This window comes from Zootoca vivipara, chromosome 6 (assembly GCF_963506605.1).
Source record: "Zootoca vivipara chromosome 6, rZooViv1.1, whole genome shotgun sequence".
Taxonomy (NCBI): Eukaryota; Metazoa; Chordata; class Lepidosauria; order Squamata; family Lacertidae; genus Zootoca; species Zootoca vivipara.
The window spans coordinates 57950211-57973077 of NC_083281.1; the positions used below are offsets into that span (position 1 = coordinate 57950211).

The window sequence follows — 22867 nt, forward strand, 5'->3', positions numbered from 1 at the left end:
AGGCCACTGGGTTTCCGCAAGGAACTACAATATCAACAGCTCCCATCCTTGCCAAGGACCAGAAATTCTCCTTCTGCTGATATCAGCCTGGATTTCCCCCTTGACTATGGAAACAGTACCAGCAGTTTGGGTCTATCTTAATAAAGGTATTGCTCATCTGTGGGTTTTGAAACGATGTGCAGTAACGACTTGGAACCCCAGAGAGTAGGTTTAAAGTGCAGCAAGGTAAGACTCTCTAGACATGCAAACAGCCATATAGCAGAATGCAACTCACAAAGGCTTATTGTCAGGGATGGGGAGATCCTCCAAATGTTGTTGGACTACAACCCTGCTCCCCCATCATCCGTGACCAATGGCCATGCTGGTTGGTGCTGCTGGATCAATAAGCTAGGAAGCTGCTTTATGCCAAGTCAGACCAATGGTCCATTTAGCCCAGTATTGTCTACACTGACTGCCAGGGGTTCTCCAGGATTCTAGACTGGGTACATTCTCATCCCTATCTGGAAACATTGGGGATCAAAACCAGGATCTTCTTCCATTGAGCTATGTCCCTTCCCAGCAGCTACCCAGATGCTTCTGGGAAGCCTTCAAGCAGGGTGCGAAGGCATGGTTGTCCATCATTGTATGCACCTCCGAACATGAAGCTAGGCAGCCCTCTGGCAGGGAAGTCAAGGTCCCCTTGAATTTCTCTACCCTAAATAAAATAAAACCATCAGGGAGCCAACAGATCTCTCCTCTCTTTCTTAGGGCGGCAGCACGGCAAATTATTGTTAGTATTGGTTCTCTTTGGGCATTACACCCATCTCTTTTTCTGATCCCAGAACAGGCATTTTTAAGCCCAAGCAAATTCTCCCTGCCAGGTGTGTCTGGCACCAGGTGTATCTGGAGGGCAAAGAGGGAGGTGGCGGCGGGGAGTTTAGTAACTAAATCCATTAACCAGCCGCCTCCTGGGGAAAACAAACTCCTTTGGGTTTCCTTGACATGCTTGTCTTTTCAACAAACTGCCTAATTATCCAAGGAAAAGACAAAAGGAGGGAGGGAAGATTAGGTTTTGTGCACTCAACAAGTCTGTTTTTGTGGGAGACTATTGGATACTTTTGTTCTTTCTAGGTCACAGATGAAAACTTTGCACCCAAAGCAGCTTCTCTCACTTGACAGTTTTGCTCTCCCCCACCCCACCTGCCACCGCCAAATCTGACAACCAGGCATTTTGCGCAACCTCCTCAGCTCTCTGAGGCTTGAAATTAACACAGCCCTTCCCCCACCCCTTTCTACTGGCCACCTAGCCTAGTGAAACTGGTGCGGCACCTAAGGAAGGAGGAGGGGATCTGCTTCCGCTATGACCACCCAGGCTGCTCCCAAGAATCACTCAGCCTGGGGCCTCTAAAAAAACCTCTGCTGGCCCTGAAGTCACCACCAGTGGGTGATGTGGCAAACTCCCCTCCCAATTGCAGACTTCTTGTCCAATTGCAGCTCGGGAGACCAAGGCCTCAGCGAACCTGTGAGATGTCTGTGAACAGCGCATCCGAGATCCTCTCGCACATCATGCCAACCAACTGCAGCACCTGCAGCTGCCTCTCTTGCTGCTCAAGGCCAGGGCTGCAGCATTGCTCCAGGTCCAGAGGGCTGTTGCAGGAGGAGAGCGGGGCAGACTCCATTTTGGAAGCACCCTGCCCAGCCATGCGTGTCAGCTCCTGTCAGAGGGAGGGGGGCAGAATGGAAGAAGAAAAAAACCCAGGCATTTAATCAGAGGAATGCACATAGGAAAAGGCACATGCATATATTGCCTTGGCATGTCATTGCACTTTGGCCAGCACATCGCTGGTCAATGGGAAAGGAGAAGATCTACAAGGAAGCAGAGGCTTAATTTGTTCTATGAAGACAACTTTCTTCTTTTTCTTAGGTAGACAAGTTGCTTTGGGAAGAGATTTCCGAGGTGCATATGCATGTATATATGAAAATGACAGCAGCATGCATGGTTGGGATCCTTCATCTGTGACAAAAAGCTAACTAGCAAATCCCCTGCTTCATCCCACAGTCATATCACAGTTCATTGAAAGATATTGCAGAAAAGGCCTTAGGAACTTTATACTGAGTCAGACCATCTAGCTCATTATTGTCTACACTTACTGACAGTGTTTCTCCAGTTGCAGACTTCGGTCTTATCTAGCCCTACCTGGAGATGCCAGGAAATGAGCCTAAGACCTTCTGCATGCAAAGCAGGTGCTCTACCACTTAGCCCTTCCTTGTGTCTTGCAGAGGCACGAACAGGTCTAGGACACAGACAGCAGCTGAGGCAGCAGCTTTAGGAATGATTCTAAGCTATTTACCTGCATTTTTACATGCTTTTTATAGAGCAGTGGGGCATACTATGAATTATTAAGTAAATATTGTTGAATAGTAAACACAGAGGAGGGCTGGATAGACACCCACCCACAAACAGGAAGCCCCCCCTCCCCCTGGAGAGAGATTATTCACATCTGTGAAACCCACAATTACACTTCAAAGATTCTCCTGTTGTCAAAACAGCCCCAGAAGGAACAGCAGTTAACCCTTTCCCACATTGACACTGCTGGCCTCTTTTGCAGACATGGTCCTCTGTGCAGGAGGCAGATACAAAAAACCCTGCCATTAGCATCCATCTGTAGCACTGCAATATTTGTACCAGCAAAACTTCACTCTCAGGAGTATGCACATACATTAACCAGCTGCTTTCATTCAAAAGGGGCTCCAGCGAATTTCCAGAGCATCTTTCTTCCCAACTACAGTATATGCCCCACACAAAATGACTAGAGCCATTCCTTGCTTTTTTGCATTTCAAAAGAACCTCACAATAAAGGAAGTTCACAACATTCAACAAACAGGCCAAACCTCACATGCTTTGCATCTCCATCACTGACTCATCATTCACCAAAGACTGCCTCTCACAGAGCTGATGCCTGACCCTCATTTTGCCTCTTGCATCCCTGAAAGTATCTTTGAAGGTTTGGTGTTTGGAGTGGGAGAGCAATCACTCTGCATTAGTTAAATAGAGACTAGAGGAGGAGTTGAGGAACCCACTTTAAGTTACAGGGGTTGTTTTCTTTTTTACAAACTTCTTAGTTTCTTCTCTAGTGTTGCCTGCCTAAAGCTGGGGGATGGCCCTTAAAACCACAGATGGGCTGATGGTGCAGCAAAGCTCAGTGGTGCAGCATCTGCTTTGCATGCAGAAGGTTCCAGGCTCAGTCCCTGGCATCTCCAGGTAGGACTAGGAGAAACTTCCTGCTTGAAACCCTGGAGAACTGCTGTCTATTAGTGTAGCCCAGAGGTTTTCAACCTTTTTGGGTCCACGGCTCCCTTGACCAACTACATTCTTTCTGTGGCACCCCTCTGGGGCTCAGGAGCCCAGTTATGTCACCCCTTGCCTGCGGACCGGGCAGACCCTCACCACTTTTTGAACACCCTCCTTTGTGGAGTGTTCCCTCAACCTCCTCTCTTCTCCCTTCTCCTTGAGAGTCCTCTGGACTGCTGCCCCTAGTCTCTGAGCAGTTCCCCATGCCCCAAAGAGAGGTGCCTCCTCACATTACCCCACAGGGGCCTGGGAAAGCACCCCTTGGCCAGCCCCAGAGGCACTATTCGCCTGGGGGGCTTATAGCCAGGGCTGCTGCAACAAACAGCTGTGCAAGCCTTTGGGAGCCAGAGATGGGATAGGACATCAGAGGAGGGAGGGAAGGAAAGAGGCACAGAGGCCACTGTTGGCTGGAGCACCCCTGGCCATCATTCAAGGCATCCCAGGGTGCCATGGCACACTGGCTGAAAACCAGTGTAGCCACTACTGAGCTAGATGGGCCAGTAGTCTGAGTATAAGAAAGCTTCCTATGTCCCTATGTTCAAGCAGAGAAGGATCTTCCCCATCACCTGTGGTTACCTGATATATATTTTTAACCTGGAAGAAAGACTACTGAACCCCCTGCAAACACACTATTAAACAGCCAGAAGCAACTGCCAAGATGAAGCAGCCCAAATGCCAGGAGGCCCCTACCTTTAGGCAACAGAGGAAGAAGTCTCCGGCTAAGCCACTGCTCTGGCAGTGAGAGAGCAGCTCCACCAGCTGCTCCAGCTGCCATTGCTCAGAGGACACCTTCTGGTAGAGAGCCTCGTCTTCATCGCTGTGAAACAAGAGGCAAAAATTTCACAAAGGGGAGTCACAGCTCTCCTGGCAGCAACTCTGAACATCTTACATTCCTCTTCCAACTTTCTGCAAGTGACCTCAGGCTAGCTCCTTAACAGAGGGAGGATCTTTTGAGCCACCAAGAACAGGCAGCTGTGTTGCCAATCAACAATCTTCAGAAGCACTTGAACAGCTCTACAGCAGCCTTCCCCAACCTGGTGTCCTCCTGATGTTTGGACTACAACTCCCATCAGCCCCAGCCAGGACGGCCATGGCAGGAGTTGCAGACCAACAACATGTGGAGGGCACCATATCCTGAGGTAATGTTTCACACTGCAAAGCCAAGAGTCCAGCAGTCTGCCTGGGAAGTTGATCTGAGAGGGTAGCCACCCAAAAGCATGCCTGCTCTCCCTCATTGTGTGCAGGAAGATCACAGGCCTGTTGACAGCAATGCTCTGGAGCAATGCTCTAACAGCATGCCATGTGAGCTATTTACTGGGAGAGGTTTTCCACTCCCCGCTACCTTGGTTAACAGGATTAGGTTTTGTGCTTTGACTAGCACAAGAGGCCCAAGTTTCCTCAGAGAAGTTTGTGGGGCTAAATACACGAACATTGGGTTTTGCTGCCAGGTGTTTTTTGTTTTTGGTGTTGTTGGCCATCCTGGAAGTTTTTAAAATGGAAGGATGGCACTCGTGTTTTGAAATATAAACATGGCATGGCAGAATGGCTAAGAAGAACTTCACCAGCCTTGCCCTTCCAGATGTATTAGACTACAGCTGCCATCATCCTCAGCTCAGCCAATATGGCCATATGATGTTGGGGCTCATGAGAGTTACAGCCCAAAACATCTGGAGGGCACCAGGTTAAGGAAGGCTAGGCTAAGAGATAAGGAAATTCCTCATCTGAATCTTGCCTCTGCCATACACCACTCTCTTTCTCTCTCTGTCTCAGTCACACATCTGCAACAGGGGGATAATCACACTAGCCTGCTTTACCCGGGCTGCTGTTAGGATCACAATGAGGTGATTTAGGTGAAGTATTTTACACACATGAATGGCAAACTCATGGAAAGCAAGAGTGGAGGCTCAACTCTGCAAGTCAACTCACACTGCAAGCCCAACATTCAAGAGAAGGCAGAGGCAACTCTTTGGCAACAGACTAAATCAGCAGAGGCTTGTGGCACTTTAAAAGGCTAGCAAATAAGGCACAAGTGTTCATGGACTGGAGATGTATGAATAGCTACGGTATCTTCAGTTGGCAGGTAGGGGTGTCAGGGGTGGGGGGGATGAATGTGAACTGGACACCAAATGGCTAAGAAATATAAAAATTCCAGTCTGTAACAATTATGTGCAAAGTGAAGTTACCATTACATCAGTAATTGGTGAAAACACCACCACCATAACATTATGAAGTAAATTAGCACCTTCAACGAGACAGGAAACCACCATCTAACACAGGAATGGTTGCAAAAAGACAAAACAAAAATAACCCCAGGTTATAAAACACAGTGCCCATACACGGGCTTGTGAGCGGGAAAATCTGACACTGAAATTGGTTGAACAAGAAGGAAAAAGGGGAGAGCTTGCACTGCACACTTGGGAGGCCAGAGTGCACCTTCACCCTCTGATTCTCAAGGGTTTGATTCAGGGTGCTGTGGGAGCTGGAGTGGGCCCCTTCAGCTCACTCACATATGCTGGGGTGAGGTAAGGGAGCAACTTTGACATTCTGTTCTCAGCACAGAGCAGCAATAGAGATCTGGCAGTAAATGTCTCCCCCGACCCACCTGAGTAGCACTGCTGCACTGAGTAGCAGCATGGCCTAGGCTGTTAAACTAGACTCCAAAAACAGGGTCCCCCTTCTCTCCTGTTAGGGCTGCCATATGTCCTCTTTTTCCAGGACACACCCTCTTTTTCATGGGTAGTGTCGTCATAGTGATCCATAGTTAAAAGTAGAAGTTGGCAAATGTGTCCTTTTTTGCTCTTCAAAATATGGCAGCCCTACCTGCAGCCTGCCATTAGTATACTGGGAGTGTTTACCATCAGTGCATGCAGCAGTCATTGGGGGTTCTTGGGCTGAGAATTTGAGCCTTCGCTTCTGTTCATTTGCTGACTCCTCAGAGCCAGCCCTCCCTCCAGCCCCTGGGGCTGACTGCTTTGTGGTTTTCAGTTTCAGTTACCTGAGCCTCTGGCAAGGAAAACTTTGGAAGTCCAAGATAAGGCCCACAAGAGCTCCAGACTCCCTTCTCCTTCCTTCCGGCATATCACTCCCCAGTGCTTGGGGCTTTACACTGTTTCATCACTTCATCATTACATCAGCACTCATTCACACAGAAATGAGAACACCAGAAGAGCTTAGCTACTGAATCAGGCCAAAGGGGGCTATCTGGTCCAGTGCCTGGTTCTTACAGGGCCAACCAGATGCCTCAGTGGGAAGCCCAAAAGCAGGACCTGAGCACAGCAACACTTGTGCCACTTGTGATTCCCAGCAACTGGTAATTCAGAAGTAGACTGTCTCTAAAAGCAGAGGGAGAACGTAGCCACTGTTAGCCCTATTCCTTTGTGACCCTTCTACAAATTGGCATGTGCATACACACAACTGCTCTTAAAGACACATAAGTGAAGCAACACCTCCATATGTCCTGTTACTTGCTCAAAAAGCCAGACAGAAGCACTCACTCCACTTCACAGTCTGCAACCACTTATACATGAATGCAGGTGACATGAGTCTGCCCAGCCTCAAGAAAAGCTGTGGCCCTCTTCCCCCAGCATGCCACCTGTGCCAACGAGCCTGAAGCTTCACAAACACCTAATCTGAAAGATTCACATTTCCGTTAAATTTTTTTTGGGAAATGATATATAATGAACTGAAAAAGGTTTCTAAGTACACTTTTCCCAAAAAACCAGAAGCATTTTTGTTAGGAATTATGGGACAAGAGATCACAAAGGAGGACTATACACTATTTTTGTATGCGACAACTGCGGCTAGGACATTGTTAGCCCAAAAATGGAAAACTCATGACTTACCGACGATTGAAGAGTGGCAGACAAAAATGATAGATTATGCGGAGCTAGCGAGACTGACTAGCAGGATCCGGAACCAGGGGGAAGCAAGGTTCCAAAGAGACTGGAGTAAATTTGTGGACTATATGGAAAAGAACTGTAGAAGTTTAAAGACACTTGCAGGACTGAAATAAATCCTACGAATTGACTTTAAATGGGAGGTATAAAGGAACTGCGAGATAAGAACTGAATAGAAAACCAAATGAGGGGAGGGAGGGAAGTCAAGCTCGGCAGAGCATTGAGAATGAGAGATTTGGAAAGAATTGTTAAAAAGAATGATGTATGTGTTGTATTGTTTTTTAATGTTTGTTTGTTTTGTTTATTGTTTTATATGTGCTTTAATTGGAAAATCTAATAAAATGCTTTTTTTAAAAAAGAAAAAGAAAGAAAGATTCACATTTCCAGAAAGGTATTTTAAGGTGGTGGAGTTTGCCACAAGGCTCCATCTCCTTTACTTTGAGAAGACCACCCCAGAACAACATCAGCCTGCAGCCACACAGGACTGGAAAACCACATGCCGTTTCTCACCTGATAGCTTCTCTGATGGTGACTACAGCACCCCCTTCACTGCCTGCCTGAAACTGACAGAGCGGATGGAGCAGGTGGGTGGCTCCTCCAAGCCTTGCAAGTCCTTCCAGGATGGATAGTGCAATTTGCCTCTCGCATTTCTCCAAGAACCATAACAGGATCTCTTGGCATGGAGTGCTACAAGGAAGGAAATGTGGCAATGAGTGACTGCCAGGCAGTCCAAGGGAGAACAAGAATATGCCAATCTGTACCTGGCAGGGTTGAAGAGAAAGGGCAGGTGAACCTGGAAGGCAGTGGACTTCTCCATTGCTAGAATGGGCTAGACTAGAGGAGTCTTCTCTCACTGCTCTAAACTGCTGCATCTAGGCCGCATCAGGGAATCCCAGACCTTAAAGGAAGCTGATTTAGGCCATACCTTTCCTTAACATGAGGCCCATGTATCCCAGGAGAAGGGATCCTCAGGCCTGGGGGTTGAATGCAGTTCTCCACGCCTATGTATCTGACCCTCAATACTCTCCCTAGGGCACATCTCAGTGGTCATTTCACATAGGCCAGGCATGATTTTGCCTTGCTGGAATGTGTCTTTAAATTCTGATAATGCCTCCTGCGTGCCAAGATAGAGGATAGAGAAGATTGTGCAAGAGTGTGCAGAAACAAACCTACTGTAACATTTACATTCATTGCTCCACACACTTTTGCCATTGGTCATGCCCACCACTGGCCTGTGGAAGATTCCCCAAAGGGAACACAACCCTTGGCCAGGAGGAGGTTCTCCACCACTGCTGTACCCCTTGCAAGATTTCCCTAAGCATTTGCCCTTGCACCATTAAGAAGTGCTGGGCTCATCATGCACGTTCCAAGCTGCAGCTGCCAACATTTAAATCCCATTTCCTGGACAAGTCCTGAAGATGCCTCTCTCTCATGAGAAGCAGCATCCAACTCCCTTGGATATGATCTGCCTAACTGCATCCCCAGCTTGTGCCAGCATCAACTCCTTAGAGCAGGAAGTCTGGTCTCCAGGTACTGCTATGCAGCACAAAACACTGTCTCGTTGTCTGTGAATAGAAAGCAAGCCACACATACACACACAAAGCAGCAGCAGCAGCAGTAAGAGAGAGTCATCTGTCCCCATACGAGGGATGTTTCTCCCAAGATGCAGCGGGAGGAAATTTTTTGAAATCAGATGGTCTTTGACTGCAGAACCCTTCCTCCGAGCCACACACCTTACCGTAAGAAAGACACGTTCTGCTTGGTAAAACACCAGAGGGAGAAGATGGTTCCTAGCACAGGCTGCAAGGAATCCAATAGGAAAGCTGTGGGTTCATTGCCAACCACGTACACCTGAGATGAGAGAGGAAGCACCATGGGATGAGTGGATGGAGAGAGACGGGAAGCACACACCTGCCTTGCCTGTGGACTATGACTCACAGAAACACAGAGCAGGGCTGGGCACAAGAATTGCCATCACCTTGAGAGGCACTGCTCTCTGCAAAAACCCTTGAGAAATGAACATAAAGGTTATAGATACAGAAATGGGCTTGGAAGTGCATGGGCAATGAGAGCTAACAGAGGTGTGATAAACCTGGACAAGCTAGGACCTATGCAGATTTCCATAACTGAAAGCTCATTTCTTTGCTCAGAATTCTGATGTATTTATCTAGAGCCATACCTTGAAAGTCAAATGGAATCCGTTCCAGAAGTCCGTTCGACTTCCAAAACGTTCAAAAACCAAATTGCGGCTTCTGATTGGCTGCAGGAAGCTCCTGCAGCCAATCAGAAGCTGCGGAACCCCTGTTGGACGTTCAGCTTCCCAAAAAATTTTCATAAACTGGAACAATCACTTCCGGGTTTGCGGTGTTCGGGAGCCAAAACATTTGCGCTCCAGGGCATTCGGGATCCAAGGTACGACTGTATTTGCCACAGCCTTGTGTAAAGGTGTCAGACTGCTCTGAGACTCTCTTTAGAACTACCATGGCCTGAAGGAAAGGCTGGGAACATCTGTGGCTGCCATCACCCCGACCACTAGCCATGCTGGCTGCTGGGAACTGGGAGTCCTACAGCATCTAGAGGGCTACTGGTTAGTCACATTGTCTTAGACCTTCATGGTATCCCTGGTCCAAGCACAATGGTGCCCTGCCCAGCACGCACACACGCGCACACACACACAAAAGGACCTCTGTGAGAAAGAGATTTCCTTTATAAAATATGGCCTATTATTTCCGCCTCAGCTAATCCCCCATGGAGCCACTCATCCTCAACGAGCATTATTTGTACTCGCTGCTTTCCTGCTAAAGGCCTGAGATGAGTTTCCCACTCTGGCATCAGATGACACTTGGGAGGCAAAGCCCCAGAAACACCTTCAAGCTCCAATCTGCCATCTTAATCTCCCCTCTGTCAGGGCTCTAGCACTCTGCCATTAGCAATGGACCCACCCTGCGCTCCCAGACATTTGCAGAAGTTACAGCGGCCACCGTGCAGCCTCTGGGACCCGTTCCTGCCTGCCAGCTCATTATAACAGATCATTACTGCCCAAGACGCTGTCGAGCAATCACAGTATTTAAGAGCTCAGACTGCCAAGGTGTCTGCCAAAGATCTCAGCGCTGCTGGCTTGTGGCTTGGCTCCCTGACGCATGGGATTGAGCTGCCCAAAACGTTGGAATCGGACCAAGGCAAAGCAAGCTGACCTCCAGGGAAAGAGAAAGATTGCTTTACCTGTCGTGTCCACACAACTGGCTAACCTGGATACAGCTGGAAGGCCATGCCACTCCAAGGCAGCACTGCACAAACTTCATCCAAGGCGGATCTAGGGGAATGCAACTGGTTCGGTCGCACTGGGCACTGAGCTTTTGGGGAGCCTCAGGAATGATGTCCAATTAAAGGCGAGAGGCCACCAAGGTCCTCCACTGACTACATCTATCCGTTTCATCAAGACTGAGGGATTTCTAGGCCCCTCTTCAAGAGCTGGAAATCAGGAGCTTGGTGGGGAGACATTCACCCTGCAGCATCGGCTGCAACATGGGCTTTAAAAGACAGGCAGACAGGCACTGGCCCCACTGGACACTGACAAGGCAAAGGGGCTCCAGTTACCTTCCCCCAGTGATCTCTGCTGATTTCCCCTGCCCAGGCCAGAGTGTGCAGAGCCACGAGGCAGTACAGTCGCTATTCGTTTCAGTGATTTCTGCTTGCATAGCAAGCCACTCGGTCAGATCCCTATCCATCTACTTTAGACTGCTGATTGTCCCATGCAGAAATTGCAGGTTCTGATGCAGGCTTGCCAGTTATTATATTGCTTGGCAGTGAATTGGAAAAACGAGCAAAAGATTATGCTTCCAAAGTGCTGGGCTAGCACCACCATATGAGAAGGGGAATTACTCCTAGTGGAGCAGAGCATGAAGGGCAAAGCGTAATGCACACACACACACACACACACACACACACACACTGCGATTCTAAGCATGGATACTATGATGCAGAAGCATAACTGAAGTTAATTGCCACCAGTTCTAAAGCAAATGCACTTATAAACTGACCAGGTAAAAAGCATAGGTGAAACAAGAGACCTGCATTTGGCAGACCAGTTTGTACAGGGCACAGCACAGAGCAAGTCCTGGAAGAATATGGGGAAGAAGGGAAGCAAGATTGCTATGGGGCAGCAAGTCACCATCAGTGTTCAGGACTTGGAGGTGTGGGTGCTCTCAACAGCTAGGAAGCTAATATAACCGCCTCAGTTTTGGTTTTAGAAATACTCAAAATGGCAGCTCAAAGAAGATAATCTACTCCTTCAAGGTCTCCAGCTGCAGCTGATGCTTCTTTCCTTTGTCTCCAGGAGTTTAGCCACTGGGTGCAAGCACCTAATGTTACTCCTTGAGCACAATTAGGCATTCAGCCTTCCCTGCCCTGATGTTTCCCCAGGGAAGGGGCAGGAAACTGAAGAACCATCTGTTCTGGTGGTTCAATTGAAAAGAGAACTTCTTGAAAGGGTCGCTTTCCCTGCTTGCAATATTGAGTTTTAGCAAGGCATACAGGAAGCGAGGTTACATTACAGTGGTACCTCGGGTTAAGTACTTAATTGGTTCTGGGGTGCCATTCACACCCCGAAAAGTACTTAATCCGAGCAGCAATAGTGCACGTGCGTGAAGTGCCGATAGATCGCTTCTGTGCATGCACGCGCGACAGAACCCGAAGTAAACACTTCCAGGTCAGCAGAGTACTTAAACCAGGCATCCCCAAACTTCGGCCCTCCAGATGTTTTGGACTACAATTCCCATCTTCCCCGACCACTGGACCTGTTAGCTAGGGATCATGGGAGTTGTAGGCCAAAACATCTGGAGGGCCGCAGTTTGGGGATGCCTGACTTAAACTGAAAGTACTCAAACCAAAGCATACTTAAACTGAGGTATGACTGTATATACCTTAAGCACGCTTTCCACACACTCACTGAGCTCCTCCTCTTTCACCAACACAGTCCCTGCCAGCAGCTCTTTCAGCGGTACTTCTGAAAAAAGCAAAGAATAATAAGATCATCAAAACAGGGGAGGCTGAGACTGCAGGCTGTGTCCAACTCCTCAAAAGCATTTTTGTGGGGTGGGAGCCTTCAAATATATCCGTTATTTATTTATTTATTATTTTTATTTTAAGACAGACTGCTCCCATGGATCGCTCACTATAATAATGCCAAAAGGTTAATTAACGATGGAGGATTTTTTTTAAAAAAAAACATAGTACAGAATAGCTGATGGGACCCCAGGGTATAGGGCAGTATGAAAAGTCAATAAATAAAAATAAATAAAAGTCTTTTGAAAGGCAGATCTCACCATAACCACTTTCAAAATTCTCCCCCTAGAGGACTGACCATGGGTCATTGTAGCCCTAAAAGGGCAACCCACCCCCTGTAATCGTGGTAGGGTGCTCAATGCATCATGCTATTATGGACTGCTCCATTTAATGCAACACAATAATGGCAATTGAATTAAACAGAATGGTCCATAAAATGCAGAATGAGTTACTTGGAGCTCTGCCCAGTTCGTAACAGGCTGCTAGGAGAGAGCCCGCTAGGCTTCTGTCACCGAGGAAATGAGATATCCAAGAATCACAGAGCAAATGATTCCAAGTAATGAAGACATTGAACAAAATAAGAAACCATTTTCGCAGCCTGCCTGAACCGATGATGCAGGACAGGTACAAAGAAGGCGACCTGCCCCTCTCACAGAGGCCGCCAGATTCCTTAGTCTGGTCCAGGTGGCTGAGAAGAAGGAAGCGGTTACCTGTCACATCATCTGAGCAGCGCAGGAGGGGCTCCAGTATGGGACGCAGCAGGTGCTTCTCTGCTTGCTGGGGGTGTTGTCTTGCCACGGTGAGGACAGTCATGGTGGCAACTTGCTGGAACTGACGGGCTGTCAGCTTATCCTGAATGAGGAACAGCTGCAGAACCTGGGAGAGAAATGGCACACAGACCATTTCTGCTGCTGCTGGGGGCTGCATTTGCACTGCTCTCCAGTGCCGTTTATTCCTCGGTCACTGATCCTTCGTTAAACAGTGTTTCTAAAACCATGCATGTGTTTCTCATTGTTAATAGGCCAATAAAAAGCAAATGCAAGTATGCCCTTTTTTTAGTAATAGGCCTATAAACAACGAGAGCTTGGTATCAGGTCTCTTCAGCCTGGCCTTTGACAGCTGAGATGTGTGTTTTCAGGACTTGCCCTATGCCTGTGACTGTCCTCTGTTTTAACTGTTTTTAATTCTGAATTTTAAACTGTTGTGACCTGCCCTGGGACCTAATGGTGTAGGCTTGGTAATAAATGTAGTAAATGTAGTATGTTACTACTACTATTGGTATTACTACTGCTACCACCACAGTTACTGCACATGTTGTAGAGGGAGACGAAGGGCAGGTGGAGCTCATCAACCTGGGAAGGTAGCCCACCTAGAAGAAAAACTCTGATCCTAAACCTCCACTGCATTGTGGATATACTCATTCATGAGAAAGGCTTTGGGAGTAAACCCCGAGGAAAAATACACACCCACTGTCTTGTGGTACATCTCTGGAAGAAGAAAAGGCTAAGGACTAAACCCTACACAAATCCACTGCAGTCCCTATGACAGTTGGATGGCATCTTATACACCTCCTTCCAGCAACTCCTGCAGTCAAGTAGGTGACAAATATATCGCTCTGGTTTCCTTTGGATCACGTTGGCAAGGCCAAGAGGGCAGGGGTGTGTGTCCTTGTCATCTGGGCAGCCCATACACACTGCCCAGACTTGCACCCTGGAGAGGTCACTTCAGTGCTGCAAACGCAGTAAAAGCAATGCAGGAGTTAACAGTCTCTGCAGCCACAGTGGGCGATGTGATTCTCCAGGAGTTTGAGTTCACCCCAGAGGTGCATTTCATTGTCTCTCAAGACAGATGGATGCCACCACTACCACTACCACTACCACTAACAGCCCCTGCATGAATGATGCCCCTATAGATAGAATAATGGAGGGGAAGGTGGGAGGAGGACATACCTGTGGGCACACCTGTTGGCAATAATCCTCCAGGGACAGAGACTGCTGAGGACAAGTGGAGAGGATCCTGGCCACAGCGTCACACTTCCGCCAGTCAGCTGCTGCTGCTTCGGCACTGCTGCCACCTGCAGCCCCAGCTGGAAGGCACAAAGGCCAGAGAGACTCTTTGTTAGGCTCTAGGATACTATGAACACTCCAGTCAATGCATTCTGATGACCTGCTCTAATCCCTAGGGTCCCTGTATATAGGAAGGTACCTTATACAAAGTCACACTATTGGTCCATCTAGCCCAGGCATCCCCAAACTTCGGCCCTCCAGATGTTTTGTACTACAATTCACATCTTCCCCGACCACTGGTCCTGTTAGCTAGGGATCATGGGAGTTATAGGCCAAAACATCTGGAGGGCCGCAGTTTGGGGATGCCTGATCTAGCCACTACTGTTGCCATTGACCAGCGGGAGCTCTCTGGGGTTTCAGACAGGGGCCTCTTTCCCAGCCCTAACTGGGGGTTGAACCTGGGACCTTTGGCATGCAAAGTAGGTTTTTCACTGGGTTTTCAGGGGGGAAGTTTTCCTATGCAAATAAGGACAATTTGCAAAGGGTGATTTTCATTTTGCATTAGCAAATTTTCTGATGCCCTAGAGTGAACTTATTTAGCACATCATATTTTATTTGTTATCTAAAATGACAACTAAAATGGGGAGAGCACTCCAGTCAATTTTGACACACTAAGTTTGTAAAGAGGAAATGAGGTGATCCCAAATGTTCCTCAATAAGCAACTGGCACAAAGCCAGTAAAATGACAGCTTTTATTGGACTAACTTTGGTAGATCTATGAGTCTGCAAGCTTTCAAGTTTCACTGACCTTTCAAGCAGAAAAGCTGATGGAGAATTCTGCAAATCATTAAAAATCAGCATACGCCGCAATAACCAAGGATGACCCATTTGAAAGTGTCTTTTATGCCTCTTGTCATCCAAAACAAACTGAACTGAAGCAGCGAGGGGCAAAATTCCTCAAACATACTTAAATAACCTTTGGAGAAAAGAGTCACAGAACTCCCAGGTCTCAATATGTTTTCTCACACTGGATAACAGAATTAGCGGGATTTGTGGCAATTTACCATTGCAGGGTATAGGGGCCACTGGCTAAAATGGCATTCAAAAGAGATCAGATAGGTTCATGGAGGACAGAATGCCAATAGGAAACCTCCAGGCTCAGAAACAGTCTACTTCTGATTGCTCACTGTTGTTTAAAAAATAGGGACATCTGTTGCCTTCCTATTCCTGCTGGTGAGCTTCTTGAGGGCCTCTAACAGGCCCCTCTGGGAAGCAGGAGGCTGGACTACACGCACCTTCAGTCCACAAAGGGCACCCATCTCTTCAGCATTCTGTTCTCAGTGTGTCCAACCAGATGCCTCGGTGGGAAGCCCACAAGCAGGACCCGAGTGCCATAATAATAATAATAATAATAATAATAATAATAATAATAATAATGAATTATTTGTACCCCGCCCATCCAGCTGGGTTTCCCAGCCACTCTGGGCGGCCGTGGCAACTCTCCTCACTTGCAATTCCCAGCAACTGCCTCCGACTGTGGAGTTGGAACAAAGCCATCATGGCTAGTGACCACTGATAGCCTTAATCTCAATTAATTTGTCTAATCCAACCATCCAAGTTGGTGGCCATCACCACGTCTTGTAGAAGTGAATTCCACAGGAATCTTCTCAGCATTCAGCTTCACTAGGTTCTAGTACTATGGGAGGGGAAGTAAAACCTAATCTTCTCCCATGCCAGACACAAACTTATACAGTTCTAATGTGCCCCGTTCTCCATGCTTACTCATAGCTTTTCTTATGTTATCATCTCACTCACCTCCTGCTCCCTCCAGGATGCCACGGACCACAGCCTGAACACCACCTGGTCTTATCAGCCTCTCAGAGAGCAGCTGCCCACAGAGACGCCGGAGCCAGGCTGGGGCTGGTGCCAGACCACGCTCACTGCTGCGTCCACTGGAACCAGAGCCCTGGAATGGTCAGGAGGGAAGAAGAGGACAAGTAATGGGTTGCAGAGCCACACCAGTGAGCACACTTAGACTCCCCAGGAAGCAGGGTCCACCTGCAGTACCTGTTTGGGTCCACCTTGCAGCAGCAGCAGTTCTCGAACCACCAGTGGCTGGTAAACTCTGTCCAAAAGGCCTTGCAATGCCTCCCTGCAGCTACTTCGCTCCTCTTCTGTAAGGCCCTAAAATAAGTTTGCATAAAACAGCAGCAGCAGTAAAATTAATTGTACAGTATGGCTTTGACTCCCTCTACTGGGCGGTTGGCAATGTGCTGAAATCTTCCACAATGGTCTGCATTCCTAAGCAGAAGACATAAGATTAACCTCCCCACAGCTTGCTTTTCTTTCTTCTTCTTTTCTGAAAGGCAGCTGCAAAAGGACAGCAGTCTTGAGTTAAGAGATGTGGGAGGCCTGCTTATCCCTCTTCCTTTCTCCAGTTTTACACCAAACCACCATATTTAGCTACTTTTCTCTCAAAAACAGCCCTTCAGGTTACTTAAAACCAATCAACAGACTGTTCATACTCCGTGAGTAGCATCTAGTTTGGCTCTCAGGCTAGGAGGTGGGTGCCTTGGGTAGTTGAACAGAGTTACTGCACTGGTGCAATCTTGTTTGCACCTTGTGGTCTGTTTGGCACAAACTTGATGTTGCCATTCACAATGTTCTGTTGTGTCAACATTATCTCAGTGCAGAGAGAGACCTTGTTGATGCGGACAAGTTTGCACATAGTCTTACCAGGCCCATGTCCAACCTGAGCAAAGTGTTACATGATGTCATTCCAATGTCCCATGCTGCTGCAAGTGATGTAAACACTGAGTGTTTGCTGAACCGCTACTGCTTCATAGGTTGCATCCCTCAAACCCAGACACCATCACTTGTACCAGTCCAGTGTTTGAGTTGCACAGATGGTCCCACCGGCATCATGAGGATGAAGAAAATAATAATAATTTCATACTGTATTATTTTGATGATTCCGTTTTCTTTAGAGCCTATGGCCTAGCTAAACTGAAAAGGCCCGTGCTTGCCTGCTTTTACAGTACAGAACTAGCAGCTTTTAGGTACTACATGTAGCGAATGTCCATTACAGAACAATGAAAAGAATAAACTGTTGGAATTTATGGTGGCCACTGTATGCATGAAAAGAGAATCAGCTAGGCATGGCAATTGTGATTAATCTTGAATTGTTTTATAGATGGATCAAATAGCATATTGGGAGACACTGAATGAATAGGACAATTAGTCAAAGTCTCAATAAAGAAAGACACTGAAAAATGGTTATATATAATCACATGATATTATAATGAGGGCTTATCTGAAGAGCCAAATTATTTTGATTGGTTCAGAATGGTGACATTGTGTTGCAACTATTAAGACTGCTGTGATCCTTTGATTGGTAAATAGAAATCATGTGTATAATCTAGAAGTGTATAAAAACATTGCTTTGGATGTGGTTCTTCACAAATTCCTTCTTATTTTTAAAGGCTGTTTCTATTTGTAATTCAATAAACGCCTATCACTTGGAGCCTGCATCCTTTTCTTTTGGGTTTCTGGGAGGAATACCTCCAATCCAGGAACCCCTTTTAAATTTCTCCAACAATGTAAGACACACTCTCTTAAATTTTCTAAGGAGAAGACAGATTAGAATTCACCTGTCACACACTCAAAACCCAGGCTTCTCAAGTAAATATCAATGTCTCTTGAAAACTTTTGAAGATGTCTGACGAAAGTGTGCTTCTTTCAGTTAAGCACCAAAAGTGATACAGTGGAACCTTGGTTTACGAGGCACGCTTCTACGCGTGCGCGAAGCACCAATAGAGTGCTTCTGCACACACACATGCTACGCAGATCGCTTCTGCGCATGCGTGAGCTGCACAGAAGCGATCTGCGCATCCGACACCGTGGAACCCGGATGTAAACACTTCCGGGTCTGCGGCGTTCGTAAACGGAGGCATTCATAAACAGAGATAGGTGTAAACCGAGGTTCCACTGTACTTACTTGTTTGTTCAGCACTATATGTCCACAGCAGTTTACCAAAAAATGACAAAGGTCTACGATTTGGAAAGTTATCAAAAACACTTTTCATCAAGAGATGTGCATATTTAAGTGATGCTCTATAAAAATGTTGAGATGCCCATCCTAACTATTTGGAGTTGGTAACTGGTGCTAAACGAAGTATACTCTTTATGCCACAGGTGTGCAACCTGTGGCCCTCTAAACATTGCTGGATTTGAACTCCCATCATCTCTGACTACTGGTCATGCCAGGGAGGGCTGATGGAGTCCCACAACATCTAGAGGACACCAGGATGGGGAAGGCTGAACTACACACATTTCCCATCACACCAGGGGCTGATGGAAGTTGGAGTCCAACAGTAGCAGAAGGCCACAGCAGGTTCCCAACCCTGAATCCAAGCTGACAACTCACCACCTGCTCCTCTAAGGGTTTGGCTTCTTCTTCACCCTTTCTTCTTGCTGGACAGAATCCGAGCTGGCACAGCCCCACCAGGAGATCCCCCAAGTGACGTGTGAGAATAAGTCTGCTCAGGGATGTGTGATTAGCGACCTCCATTAGGACAGTGCAGGTTGCATAAAGCCGGCGTGTGGCACTGGAAATGCATCTGGGTGAGGCCACCTCTTGAACCAGGGCACTGAATTCTGTCCTGCTTCTCAGGGGAAGCCCAACGCCAGGCAAGAGATATGGGCAAATGCCCAAGGTCACAACAAACTGTAAGGCCGCCTGCACAGTTTTCTCCTGGGCAATGCTGAGGGTGTCGGGACTCAGAGGAGGTGCAGCTTCAGCTGTCTTGGAGTTTGGCTGAGGTGGGCAGTAAGTTGTTGCTAAGAGGACCATGCACTGCTTGAGACACAGCAGAAGGAGCAAGGCATGGCAAGTAAAATTCCAAGGCACATCCGAGCAGGACGCCAGGCACTGAGCCTGCTTAGAGACCTCAGTTCTCAACCTCTGCAGTTCATCCCATTGCGGGTCCTGGGCAAACTTCTCTTCCAAAATGGATATATTGAAGCGCAAAGATTCCAGCAAATCGACATGCTTCGTTGACTGCAGAGGGCCTGAATCTGTCCCTGGAAAGAAAGACAGACAGTTGATCACATGCAGCAAATATATCTACACCACACTCTAAAACGGGTTTGAAATACAACCCCCCCCTAAACACTGGAAATTATGGTTCTGTATGCAGACTAGGGATCTCTAATAAGTCCATAACAATGGAATATTTTGCTCTATTTGATGATAAATTGATGAGAAGTTTGAAAGGAGCATGCTGCTCTTTGTGCCAGAGATAATGTCCAATTTTATTTCTGATTTTGTTGGAATGATTTTTTTAAAATGTCAGACAATAATGTTGCTGAACACATTTGATTTGGAGCTGCATCTTATTATATAGGTATATTTGAGCCCTTTGCCAGATTAAATAGCCTATCAAAGTGTTCATTCCTTTCTTAAATCAGCCGAATAACGCCTGACCTACATTGCAGGGTTGTTGCCAGGACAAGACAGAAAGTAGTGAAAAGACAAAGCATGCAGGCCACCATTTGCTTCTGGAAGCAGAATGGAAGACTTACAACATAGTCAATAAAATAGGAAGCTGCTCTGCAGCCTTCAATGCTTCACAGATGAAATTAGGGTCACCCATCACAACAGCTGCTGGGAAGCAGGAATGAGCTTTTGTCTGCAACTGCAAGCCCTGCTTGTTCCTGCATTTCTGATCAGATCTAACAGAACTCTTATATTTTTCCCACCCCGAAGTTTCTCCTCTCCTTTCTGGGTTACAGCATAATTTTAACCATGTCTACTCAGAAGTAAGTCAAAAGACATGGGGCATATTCCCAGGTTAAGTGAGGCTAGGACTGCAGCCTTTGTTTTTCTGAGAACCTTGAGTTGTCTTCCTCTGGCTTCTGAAGCAGCCAGGCCATTCAGAAATGTCCCTGTTCCCCCACCGCTTTTTGGACCACCCCACTTTTTACCATGTCATGGGTTCCTGTAGGAAGGTGCCAGAGTAAGACCATTAGTTCAGCTAGCCCAGTATTGCCTCTACTCTGACATTCTGTTATTCTTTGAAGTAGTGACAAGCCCTTCTCAGTTGTTCTGACTGGCAGGGCAACTCTCCAGGGATTCAAGTGGGCTGTCTTTCTCCACCCTACCTGCAGATGTTGTCAGTGATCAAACCTGGGACACCTTCTGCACATGACACATGTGCTCTGCTACTGAGCAGCTACTACTGTGGCCGTTCCCCTAAAAACGAAGCAAGCTTCCAGTCCTCATGGTTCTGTATGAAGGGCTGATTTAAACAAGAACATAGGAAGAAGCCACCTTGCACTGAGTCAGACCTTTGACCCATCGCGACCAGTACCGTTTGGCAGTGGGTTTCCAGCAAGGGGTGGGTGAGAGGGCGGGTGATAGCTTTGTACTGTACAGTATATCGCTTTGAGCTCTTGGGATACAAAGGTATAAAAATAAATAAAATAGCAATACGTGGCACACCACCCCCTAAAACTGAACAGAGGGGATTCCTTGGAGAGACGGGCTTTCCCGCCCCGCCACACCCGCCCCAGTACAATGTCTCCAATGAGGCCGTTCAGCTGCGGGAGCGACCAGGCCGCCTGCAGTCTCCCTTGAACCGCAAAGGTGCAGGAGCCCTTGCCTCCAAAGCCCCCCCCCTCTTCTCACCGGCAGCTTTGGCTGTCCCCAGTAGCAGTTCCAGCGCCTCAATCACCCGCCTCAGCACCGCCTCGCTCCCGGCCATCGCGGCTGCTTCACGCTGTGCTTCTGGCCGCCATCTTGGGAAGGTCGGATAAGCCGAGACAGTGCCGTCATTTCAGGAAGGTCGGACGCCACTTTTCGCCATCTTGGGAAGGTCAGGAGGTACGCGAGCGCAGCCTTCTTGCGAAGGTCTTCGCCAGGGTGCGTCTCTTCTGGACTTAAAGGGCTCTCTTAGTAGCTTCTGGGTTTGGGATCAGCATCAGTGCGGTTTTTTATTTCAAAGTGAGTGAGTCCCGGATATCTCTGAACAGGCTCAGCACCGTATTGTGGCTTCCCCCAAAGAACCATGGAAGTTGTAAGGATGCTGTGAATTGTAGCTCTGTAAGATGGTGAACTAGGGACCCAGGTGGCGCAGTGGGTAAAACCACAGAGTCTCAGGGCTTGCTGATCGGATGGTCGGCGGTTCGAATCCCTGAAATGGGGTGAGCTCCCGTTGCTCGGTCCCAGCTCCTGTCCCTGCTCTGGTTCGCCAGAAGCAGATTGTCTTTTTTTCCAGATTCATTTTTTATTGTTGTTTTCATTTATCATTCGTCATTTATATATTTTTGTTAAATTTACATGCAAATAAACTGTCATACATCTTGTATTACATGCCAATTGCATTTTGTTTCACAAAAAGTAAAATGAAATAAAAAATAGTTACTTTACAAACATAGCAATGTGTCAATACTTATTTACATCTCCTCTGATCCTCTTATTTGTTCATATAGTCTAGCCTTGTTCTCTTGAACTGGACTTCCTCTTTTCTCCTGGTTTTATTCACCATCTTTCACATTCCACGCTTTATCTTTTATTATCTGTCATTTACCTCAAATATTTCCATACATATCTTATTGACAACGACTATATATCTTTTATGTTGTATTTTCATAATGTACCTACTAGTGATTTCATGTTTTAACAATATTCCTTTAGATATTCTACAAACTTTCCCCATTCTTCCTGATGCCTTTGTTCTTTCTGGTCTCTTATTCTTCCTGTCAACCTTGCCAATTCTAAGTATCCTGTCAACTTTTCCCTCCATTCATCTGTAGTTGGAATTTCTGGAGTTCTCCACCTCTGTGCTAAGATTATTCTAGCGGCAGTGGTGGCATACATAAACAACCTCTGGTCCTCTTTTTTAATTTCTCTTCCCATTATTCCCAAAAGTATAGCTTCCAGTTTCTTTGGAAAGGTATACCTTAACATCCTTTTTAACTCATTGTAAATTGAGTCCCAAAATACTTTCACCTTTTCACACCGCCACCACATGTGGTAGAAATCTCCCTCTTTTTTGTTACATTTCCAACATTTTTTGTTATTTGTTTTATAGATTTTTGCTAGCTTGACGGGCGTTAAATGCCATCGGTACATCATTTTCATGATGTTTTCCTTTAACGTTATGCAGGCAGTGAATTTGATATGATGGTTCCACAAATGATGCCACTGATCAAAGTCAATATTGTAACCTAAGTCAACTGCCCACTTTATCATACATTCTTTTGTCGCCTCGTCCTTAGTGTGCCACTCTAATAGGAGGTCGTACATTTTAGTCATCAATTTTTCTTTACCTTCTACTAGCTCTACTTGAAACCTAGATTTTTTGTTCTCAAAGCCGTGATTCTTTTTGTCTTCTTTAAACAGATCATGGATCTGGTGGTATTGCAACCACCCTATCCCTTTGTCTTTTAACTGCTCATATGTTTTTATTTTCCAACCTTCTCCTGTTTCTATAAGAATATCATCATAAGTCAGCCAGTTAGTTTCCATATTTTTCTTTTTAATAGTCAAGACTTCAGTAGGCGACATC

The 22867-nt window shown here is 46.8% G+C and overlaps 1 protein-coding gene across 4 annotated transcripts in view; it reads right to left on the reverse strand.

The window, feature by feature from the left end:
- Positions 1 to 21101, reverse strand: part of TANGO6 (transport and golgi organization 6 homolog) — a 48243-nt gene extending 27142 nt beyond the window's left edge. For 3 of the 4 annotated variants that reach the window (XM_060276026.1, XM_035118908.2, XM_035118906.2), the window contains exons 1-11: positions 20986 to 21101; positions 18628 to 19379; positions 16365 to 16481; positions 16113 to 16263; positions 14241 to 14377; positions 13002 to 13167; positions 12150 to 12232; positions 8966 to 9078; positions 7738 to 7914; positions 4022 to 4148; positions 1500 to 1694 (exon numbers count right to left, since the gene is read on the reverse strand). In XM_060276026.1, coding sequence (XP_060132009.1) covers positions 1500 to 1694; positions 4022 to 4148; positions 7738 to 7914; positions 8966 to 9078; positions 12150 to 12232; positions 13002 to 13167; positions 14241 to 14377; positions 16113 to 16263; positions 16365 to 16481; positions 18628 to 19379; positions 20986 to 21061 — 2094 coding nt within the window. In that variant the 5' untranslated portion in view covers positions 21062 to 21101. The remainder of the gene's footprint in view (positions 1 to 1499; positions 1695 to 4021; positions 4149 to 7737; positions 7915 to 8965; positions 9079 to 12149; positions 12233 to 13001; positions 13168 to 14240; positions 14378 to 16112; positions 16264 to 16364; positions 16482 to 18627; positions 19380 to 20985) is intronic. The other variant, XM_035118907.2, reaches the window with a different exon arrangement.
- Between the last annotated feature and the right edge of the window lie 1766 nt (positions 21102 to 22867).